Genomic DNA, 10,639 nt, shown 5'->3' on the forward strand with positions numbered 1-10,639 from the left:
AGTTTTATCTGGTTAATTTTCTTTCTCCATTGTTCTACCATTGAACTACGTTTACAATTACACGAATATTGAAATTCTTTTGACCGAAAGATGAGAAAAGGAATCCATTTGAAGGATAAACCTACCCTTCAAAAATTGTCCGATCTCCTACAATCGGTGGTTGAATAAATGACCGATTTTCACAAATTCATTCTTAGTCGGTCTATCTCTGCGCCTGGGTTCACAATGCTTTCTGTTTGTTTAGAGTCAAATACGACCCTAGCACACCGACACTTAACATATCACATACGTATAAATGAAATCGGGTTGTTTGTTACACCTGTAGCCGCGTGTTTGAATTGAATATTAGCAACGTGTGGGAATTTGTAATTATTGTAATTTTCATAACATTATTATGAAAATCTCAAATCCAAACAACGACATCCAAATATTTTGGTAATAATTTGATATTAAAGTAATGTAAAAATGCCATCATTATAATTTTACTACTAATAAACCAAACACACAAGTCGGTGATCAAACGTAGGTGTTATTAGGAGGCAAATAATTTGTAGTTACTACACGTTTCTTTTACATTAGGAGTTTGACAACTTGTATTTAACACAGAATTCAAATTCAAATTACTATGTAATCCATCTGAATTGGAATTCTTAATTATATTTGACATCGTGTAGATGAAATCTAGTAAAATAAAAAATTTATATTTACCAGATGGAGTGAAACTACGTGATTTTTGAAGCAGGCGGTAGATGAATTCTTGTAAATTCTCACATGGGCTTATATTGTAATATTTTTTGTGAAATTCTCCCCGACCACTAGGTGTATAGGGTCCTAAATTTGGTTACATTCATGATCTCAATGGACCACACAATTGGAAACAGTGTACAAGATAATGCTTATCCTTGAAATTGTTTCCTTTCGTGCGACCTACCTGAACTACTCTCGGCTCGATCTTCTGTTGTTAGGGATAAATTTTAACTTGGCATCTCTTATAATTTGAGTGAATTTGATATAATCATCATGTTGGGCCTTGAAAAAAAAATGAAGAGTGGATGTCTCCTCCAACCTTTTCTTTTAGTGTGGCCCACTTAATAACATTTCAGCTTGATTTTTTAGCCATAGGCTTAATTTGAATGATCTAATGGTTGGAGTGGATTTCTCGTAAACATTTGAGTGGGGTCATGTAAAATTCAAATGTGAGAGTCCCTCTCCCAATTGTTTCCCTTTATATGACCCACCCGAATCACATACCAAACTAATTTTCAATCCCGAGACATAAATTTTTGTATGGCCTCTAATAGTGGGAGTGAATTTCATATAATCATTATGGTGGGCTCAAAAATATCAAGGGTAGGCGCTCATCTACCAACCGTTTCTCTTGGAATGGCCTGCTTGAATCAAGTATTGAGATGATTTTGAACCATACGCCTAACAAGGGATGACGGACCTAATAGTCGGAGTGAATTTTACATAGACATCATGGTGGGGCTCACCTAAGGTCCTCCGCACCATCACCTCCAACTGTTAAATTTTTTACCATAATAATTAGTATTAATTTTTCATTCCAAACAATTATTTTAAAACACATGAATTATTGGTATATCTTATAAACATAAATATATTAATTTTTGAGATTCATGGTGACTCCTCCAATTGCAACCAAATACATGCTTCCAAATTATACATTATCTTGGTAATGGCAAAACAAGCGTACAAGGAAAAAGACACGACGCTGAGCCTCAGTTTTTTTATTTTTTGGGTTAGCTTGTTAGTACACGGGAGCGGATTGGCTACTCCCCCTGACACCAGCCAATGGCTGATACCAAGACCTCAAGTGTTGAAACGAGGTACATCCACTCAGTCCGCCAGTTGAACTAACCTCAAGCCTCAAGCTCGTTCCGACAAGACGAATACGAGGCTGGGCTTACTTATAAAAGTCCGTTGTACACAAATTCCTGATTTTGAGAGGTGAGGTCCACCAAATCTAGATCATCCTTCTATTTTTCTTCATAGTATATGGACCACGCCTCAAAAGATATTCCATCCTGGAGGATTGTAACCCCCAATATTTGATCTTTTTCAGTTGAATGCGACTGTTGCTGTATTTCTCTTCTTAACCGTTTATTTTTTAGGTTAAAAATATAAATGTTGGCATTGTCCATTAGGGATTTGTTTTTGGATATCATCCACGGACGGTAGGAAGGAATAGATAAACGGTATAGATTGCCGGATCATATGCCAGCAGTTGTTGGAACTGAAAATAAGTGTACACCGTACAAACCCTCAGCTGTGTATTCTACAGTTCCGTTGGAGGAGCTTCAATACAGTGGGACGCTGCCAAAATGATTTTTGTCCTATACGAGTATCGTGGATACTCTTCCACGGCAACACATATGTAGACACGTGGCAGATGCGACGTGACCCACGATCCAGTCTTCCATGGTGATTGTTCGGCACCATTTGGACTCCTCTTCCATACATGTATGATGATCTAAACTGTCCAAACCGTGGGCCCCACTGCAGATGGAGTACAGCCTGAAAAATCTAACTATGGGATAATCTTAACCATTTGATTTAGCCTAATGAATGCCGATCACTGATAATTTCATTTTTAACCCTCCATTTGATACCAAGAAGTGGATGGTTGGAATAGTTTGATCGGTGCGGTTTTCGGGATATGCCCCATAACCCTACGATTTGGGCCGTCTCTACTTCCTTACATGTATGCAACTTGGATGGTGATGGGCCACCTTTGTCTTTTGTGGCAACTCATCCAGGAAACGGATTGGCTACGCCCTCTGCCACTAGCCCGGTGGCTGTGGTCGGTGCTCTGTCGGCCTCAATATGAACTATGTCTTTTACCAATCATTTTAGGGCTTGGTACTAAAAAATGAGAGGGATATAAACCTCAGGTTGACCACACCACATGAAAACAATAGTGATTGGATATCCACCGTTAAAATCCTCCTGAGGCCTGCTGTACTGTTTATTTGACATCGAATCTGTTGATTAGGTCATACATACCCAGATGAAAGGGGAAAAAAACAAAGATCAGCTTGATCCAAAACTTTTATAGCCCCCAAAATGTTTTTAATGGTCAAAGCTCATTCAACACTGTTTCCTGTAATGTGGATATATCTTATTTTTAGTCTCATACCATAAAATGATCTGAAAAAATATATGGACGGCATGGATGAAACACATACATCATAGTGGGGCCCACAGAGCACCGACCACCAGCCATTGGCTGGTGGCAAGGGGAGTAGCCTATCTGTTTCCGAAGAAAATGGACCGGGGTGCAAATTTAACGGTAGAAATTAGATGCTTAAAATCATCCCATTTTCAGGCAATGCTCCATTACTAAGGGCCAACGATTTGGACGGTGCAACCGTGCAAGAGTGAAATGCATCTAAGCGGTACGTTAATGCCTCTCGTTTGGGACGCGGTTTGGGTGCTGCCTCAGCCTGTACCCAGCTCTGGACAGCTGGGCCTCTGATGGGCCACCTTGATGTATGAGTTTCATCTACACTGTCCATCCATTTTTTCATATTATTTCAGATTATAATCCTAAAAATAAAATAGATCCAAGCCTTAAGTGGACCACACACAGGGTATTAAACGGGTACCGCTGAAAACTTCTTAGAGGCCACAGAAGTGGATCAAGCTGATATTTCTGTTTTCCCTTCTTCCCGGTCTATATGACCTTATGAAAAGGTTGGATGGAAAATAAATATCACGGTAGGAGTTAGGAAGTTTTCAAAGGTGGGCATCATTAGCACCTCTGCTTCCTGTGGTGTGGTCCACTTGAGCTTTGATATATAACAGTTTTTGGTTCATAACCTAAAATGGCATGAAAAAAAATGGATGGACGGTATGGATAAAATCCATACGTCACGGTGGACTCTCAGAGCTATAGCCTGTCCTGAGCTCGGGACAGACAGGGTAGTACCCAATCCACGTCCCGGATTGCGTAGTCTAGCACACACGACCCACCTCGGTGGTGCATTTACGTGGCAAAGTTATGTGGGCCTCACTGTGATGTATGTGTTATATCCAGACCGTTCATCAATTTTTATAGATCATTTTAGCTAATGAGCTAAAAAATGAACCAGAGCGAAAGCTCAAGTGAACCACACAAAAGAAAGCAGTCGGACAGTGACAATCACCGTTGAAATCTTATCAGGGCTTACCATAATGTTTATTTTCCATTCAAATTATCCATGATATCACACAGACCTGGGTGAAAGAAAAAGATAAATATCAGTTTGATCCGTAGTTCTATGGCCCCAAGATGTTTTCAACGGTAGGCATTCAATCCCCACTGTTTTATGTGGTGCGATCCATTGAGCTTTTGATCTGCCTTATTTCTTGATTCATGCCTCAAACTGATCTTGCAAAATGGAAGGACCGCGTGGATATAACACATACATCATGGTGGGGCCCACGGAACTTTGCCACGTCAACCCACCATCAGGTCGGTATATCAAACTGCCACATTTACCGTGCACGGATGCCTCAACCAATATTCGGGCTCTTCCGACTCCACTAAAACGTTTCCCATCATTTGAATTCTTATTCGGCAAGTAGGCACGAATGAAGCAAAACACGATACCTTCCCATCACAAGGGACAAAACATCACCAAAAAGAATGCCATTTTCCTCCTAACAAGTACTTGCTATTTCATAGATTCTCAATCCCATCCAATCCCAATTTCTAATCCACACACCCCTCTCTTCTCACACCCAATCCATGGAGAAGAGAAACCTGCCGGCTGCGGATGACGAGCTGTTGATCGTGAAAGCTGCGGCCTGGGCATGGTACCAACATGGGTCTGGTTGTGAGAGAAGACTATCGCGTGAATTCGATCTCTCTAGAACAAGTAGAGCCCTCGGGTCGTCTCGGTTCAAGCTAGAAGCGATGAGGGATGTTGGTCGGCTTCGATTAGAGTCATCCAATTCGATCATGGGTCCATATCTCATGGACATATCTCTCTTTGATTCATACGATATCGATAGAATTTCGCGGAAGTTGGATTGTTTATTAAGGTCCACTAGTTCTTCTTATGATCCTTGCATTGGCGACGGTCAAGACCGTCGTAAAAGTTCAGCCAGGGCAGATGAAGCTCTTAGGAAGAAGAAGGTGTGGAAATTGAATGGTTTTTGGCTTAGACATGCCATGGGAATGTGTGGTTCTAGAAGAGATGTGGTTGAAAACAAAGTATTGGGTGGACGACTTCAAAGCAAGGATGGTTTGGTTGTGGTACGGCCACATGCATAAGGTACATGTAATGACATGAATACTGATAGAATTGTAAATACAGAATGATTTTTCTACATTCCACATTCAACATGTACATGCCTTTTTATAGGTTTTACAAGGAAATGCAAAATTGAAATTTGAACTTGGATTGTCTCAAATGGAGATGTTTATCTCCATCTAAGATGACATTAGGAAAGTACCAGAAAGTTTCCTCTTGTGGAATTGTACCTATGTTTGGAGCTGTTTGGGTATAACCCCAAATTGGGATTTAGAATGTGTGAACATGGTGTTTGTAACTTACTTTTATATGGGTTTTTCAATAAGTTAATGATCAAACTCTCGTTGGAGTTAATTTGGTGAATTGGGTTAGATGTTCTAACGTCAATGAAAAAAGTGCCATATGCAGGTGTACAGTCCGAGGACCAATCATAAAAGGGCCAAATGTTCATTTCATGTAAAAACTTTACATTTTCACTGTAGATTCTACACGTTATACATCCACATGGCCCTTTTTTTTTTAAAAAAAAAAAAAATTGTGGCGGTGGACGGTGTGCATCTAGCCCCCTGTTGGATGCAATCCATGTCCATTTACCCCCTTTTACTATCTTCCTTCAGCTGCAATACCACAAGGTAAATGCTTCTTTTTACCTAATGTTTAATTTCACTAAAATTTTCATGTATCAGAATTATATATACCCTTTCAGTTTGGCATCAGTATGTGGGCCTGCATCACCTTGTTTCATATGTTGTATGACATGTGTGATTGATCTGAATCATTCATTAGGCATGGCCCACATTTAACATGCTATCTGCCAAAGATCATATTAGTGCACTCACTAAGGGCTTATTTGATTGGTCATAATTATGGATGGCTGTAAAATATAGTTAAGTAATAATTATTCACCCGTCCATTTTCCTGGAAAGGCATGAAGTCTACCCTGCTACGTGGCAAAACTTTGTGGGCTCTACCATGACGTATATGTTTCATCAATGCCGTCCATTCATTTTGCTAGATCATTTTAGGCCGTGAGCCCAAAAATTGGGCAGATTGAAAGTTCAAGTGGCCCACAATGGGAATAATGACATTCACTGTTGAACCTACTATTTTCTATGGTGTGGTCCACTTGAGCCATCTGCCTCATTTTTGGACCCAGGCCCAAAAATGATTTGAAAAAAAAGAGAGGAATAAACGGCGTGGATTAATACACACATCATAGTGGGCCACAAAGTTTTAGCTTAAAAGATTTTGGATTTTGCCAGCTTTTCAAGGCATAATTTCCCCTCTTCCAAGTATAGAAAGTATTATTATGCTTTTACTATCGAATGCTTGAAATTACTTTTAATCAAATAAGACCTAAGTGAGCTATCTGTGTAAATTATTTTCTAGCTATGTCTCATATCAGCGTGACTTCCCCAATCAGTGGACCAATATCCACGGTATGTTTGCAGCATATTTTGCCTGACGAATGATCTGATTCCCTGATAAGCATTCCATCGATCTGATGGTGGAAACTAGGCCCATATGATAGTTTGGATCTCATGGAAAGATTTCTTTTCGTGGTAAACTTGTGAACTGTGTGCTGAGGCCCACCGTCATTTATATATTTTATCCACTCTGTCCACCCATTGTATCAGATAATTTTATGGCTTGATCCAAAAAATGAAGCAAACCAAAGCTCAAGTGGGCCACACCACAGGAACAGTGTGAATTGTATATCTACCCTTGAATTTTTTTTTGGGGACTACAGAAGTTTTGAATTAAGCTAATATTTGTGTTTTCCTTTCATCCATGTCTTTTCGAGCTTATGAACAGGTTGGATGACAAATAAACATCAATGTAGGCCCTAAAAAGGTTTCAATGGTGGAAATTATTATTCCCATTGTTTCATGTGGTGTGGTCCACTTGAGCTTTGGATATGCTTCAATTTTTTATCAAAATGAGTTGGAAAAATAGATGGACAGCATGGATTATCACAATGGGCCCAAAGGAGTTTACTAATTACGAGAAAAGCACACTAAATTACTCAGTATGCAAGCCCATTTCAACTTCCAGTTCGGGAGATTGATGACTAATGGGGGAGGTTTTCTCAGAAGATACATGGAGTACTTTAGCTTTTGAATTCAGGTCATTTTTCAGTGGTTAGAATGTCAGCAAATGAAATCTCAATTAAATTATTTCAACTTATGATAATTTAACACTTTTGCTTTGGACATGAATGGTTGCCATATAATCAAAGGGTTGAAATATTTAATCCGAAAATTCTGCACACTAGTTTGAGCTTCTGTATGACAAGTGCATTGTTGGGATCAGGTTATAGTTGTCATATCTTAGAGGCCAACTGCTCAATATTCCTGCTAGGCTTGAGCCAAGGCCTAAGGATGACAGGTTTGATTTCAAGAAGAGTGACTTGGTCATACTTTAACTCAAAGAGTATAAGTTATCTTTACTTATTATTATTATTTTTTGTTTATTTTATTTTCTATTTTTGAATTTTATCTAGGGCACCATTGAAAACTTCACGAGGGCTATAGAAATTTTGAATCAAGTTGGTATTTGTGTTTTTCCTTTATTTAGGTTTGTGTAACCTTATCAAGGGGTTAAATAAAAAGTTAAAATCATATTGGCCTTAGTAAGATTTCAACCGTGGGCATCATTGTCCCCACTGTTTTCTGTAGTGTGGTCCATTTGAGCTTTGGATATGCCTCCTTTTTGAGCTCATGCCCTAAATGGATGCAATGGACGGTGTGGATACAACATGCCTTTATCGGACATGTTTTGCTGGATAAGATAAAGTGGACCGCCCTTCTACGCTTCTTTTTCTGTATACCCCTCCATCCTTCAGAAGTGAAGAAAGGGTACTCATTATATTACAGACTCTATAAGGAAAATAAGGCGGGAGAGAAGCAAGCTGAACCTCTGATTAGCAAGCCGAACCTCTCATCATGCATGGAGGTCTCTGGGGCCACCATAATATATGTGTTTTATCCACGCTGTCCATACATTTTTCCAGATCATTCTAGGGTATTATCCTAAAAATGATGCAGATCCAAAGCTGAATTGGACCACACCACAGAAAACAGTGGGGATTGAACGCATAACGTTGAAAACTTACTAGGGCCAGAGGTTTTGGATAAGCTTATCTTTTTTTTTTTTCCCTTCATACAGGTTTGTGTGACCTTTGAACAGGTTAGATGGCAAATAAAACATCACGATGTACCCTAGGAAGTTTTCAACATTGGGAGTTCAATACCCACTTTTTTTTTGTGGTGTGGTCCACTTAATTTTTGAATCTGCTTCATTTTTTATTTCCTGCTCTAAAATGAGCTGAGAAAATGGATGAACAGTGTGGATAAAATACATACATCACAGTAGGCCCATGGAACTTGGGCCACATCGTGCCACGGGGATGTCCCTGTGGAGGTGTCACATGCAATCCGCTACCATCGTGCATGTGCGGCCTGATTTAAATGCATAGGATTAAAAAAAAAAAAAGCATGTGTGGCCTACTGCGCGCGTAAGTCGCACCGTACCTTAAAATACACAATAATCCATCCATTGATATTTATCATCTAATTGTGGATATGGGACCACTGTACACGTGGCTTCTTCACACGGCAGGAAACTATGAGGACAGAATGCTCACTGTTGAAACACTCAGGAAACACCGTATATATCTATTTTTGATATGTTTTATGACCCTATGACAGGTTTGGATGGCATATAAGTATAGGGGTGTACATCGAGTCGAACCGAGTTGAGCTGGCCTCAGCTTGAATTGGCTCGGCCACTGGCTGATCTCAGTTCAAACTTGGCTCGGTTCGGTCCTCGAGCCTGACTAGCCAGCTTGGTCCGGTTCGGTCAGTAGCTAGGGCCAGCTCGGGCTGAGTTTGAGCTAAGATCGAGCCAAGTTTGCCATTTAGGTATTTCTACGGACACCTGAATTGCAACTTCAAAATCCCATTGTTCTACCAACAGAGGCAATGGTTTTACATGTATTTTATCAAACACCTTCTAAATAACATAAAAACCAAGAAAAACAAAGAGAGAGGGTATTTGTTTCATGTACATACCTTCCTTGCCACCAACCACATTTCGTTGAGTCATTTTATCAAACAGTTGGTGAGCAACATCAATAGCAAAGTAACCGAGTCACCGAACTGGTTCAATCCGAGTTCGATTTGAGATGGATTCGATCCGAGTTGAGTTGAGCTGGGGCCTGCTCGAACTTGGCTCGAACTCATTTTCGAGCTAAAAAAATCAGCTCGACTCGGCTCGAACTCAGCTTCGAACCAAGTTGAATCGAGCTTTTTCGAGTCGAGTTGAGTGAGCTAACCAAGCTAGCTTGGTTCGTGTACACCCATATATACATATAATGTTTTGGACCAAAAAATCAATGGTAGAAATTTTGCTTCCCACTGTTTCACATGGTGTGGCACACTTGAATTTTGGATCTACCTCAATTTTTCGGCTCAAGTCCTAACATGAGCTACCAAAACGGATAGATGGGGTGGGTTCCACCTACATCATGGGAATGCAGCTACCATGTTGGGTAGTGGTTTAGGCATTTGGAGTTCATTTTCATCAACATAAAAATATGAAAGTCAAACCATATGCAAGACTAGCGGCAGGCAGTTTTTAACTAACAATGAAATAGGCAAGCAATTCTATGAAAAGAGTTTAAAAATAGGAAGTTTTCGTTCATGACTTAAAATACAAGTGGCTAATGGAAAATCCTAATTTATTATATATTATCTTTAGGGATTACCAAATTTACTAGTCGTTATGGGGAAAATATATGAACCTATTGTTGACAAGCCAGGTTAAGTACTCTAACGGCAATAGGCACGACCTAGCAATCCAACACTTACCTCTCGGCCAATTAGGAAGAAAGTTCGACCTCTCAGTGTGAGGTCAAGCCCAACCCCCACGTTAGGCTGAGCCCGACCTCAGTAGACAGGTCGAGCCCGACCCCAACATTAGGCTGAGCCCGACCTTAGCAAGCCCGAGGACCATTTGAAAGAGATCACCCACCTCGGGGCGGCCAGGCTCGCCACCCTCGATAACGAAGCGACCTCGAGAAAACTAGGCCAGACCACCCCAGGATGGCCGAGCCTGACTTAACCAACATCCAGTCGGCTTGCGATTTGCTCTGAAGATCGCAGGAACCATCTTCGACACGATTCTCCTTTATATCCCAACCGAGAATCCAGAAAGATCCATTGCGCATAAACTCAGAATCCTAATAGGATTCTGTCCCCGCCAAAACAGAGACGGACACCTTCTACACCACCACCTCTCCCTACCTATACATCCCCAAAGATGAGAGGTACGCACAATCTCTAGCCCTAACCCTTCTACACTCACTAGACCTAGATCCC

The 10,639-nt window shown here is 40.4% G+C and overlaps 1 protein-coding gene across 1 annotated transcript; it reads left to right on the top strand.

Annotated features, from left to right (window-relative positions):
* Nucleotides 1-4,597: 4,597 nt before the first annotated feature.
* On the top strand, nt 4,598-5,493 carry LOC131227453 (uncharacterized). The gene has a single exon (XM_058223249.1). It carries the CDS (start codon nt 4,751-4,753, stop codon nt 5,276-5,278), a length of 528 nt encoding a protein of 175 aa, XP_058079232.1. The 5' UTR covers nt 4,598-4,750; the 3' UTR covers nt 5,279-5,493.
* Nucleotides 5,494-10,639: the final 5,146 nt, after the last annotated feature.

The sequence above is a fragment of the Magnolia sinica genome, chromosome 15, assembly GCF_029962835.1.
Source record: "Magnolia sinica isolate HGM2019 chromosome 15, MsV1, whole genome shotgun sequence".
NCBI lineage: Eukaryota > Viridiplantae > Streptophyta > Magnoliopsida > Magnoliales > Magnoliaceae > Magnolia > Magnolia sinica.

Bases quoted from the DNA above. Each gene is read 5' to 3' on its own strand.
- LOC131227453 (XM_058223249.1), top strand. From the start codon at position 4,751: ATGGAGAAGAGAAACCTGCCGGCTGCGGATGACGAGCTGTTGATCGTG.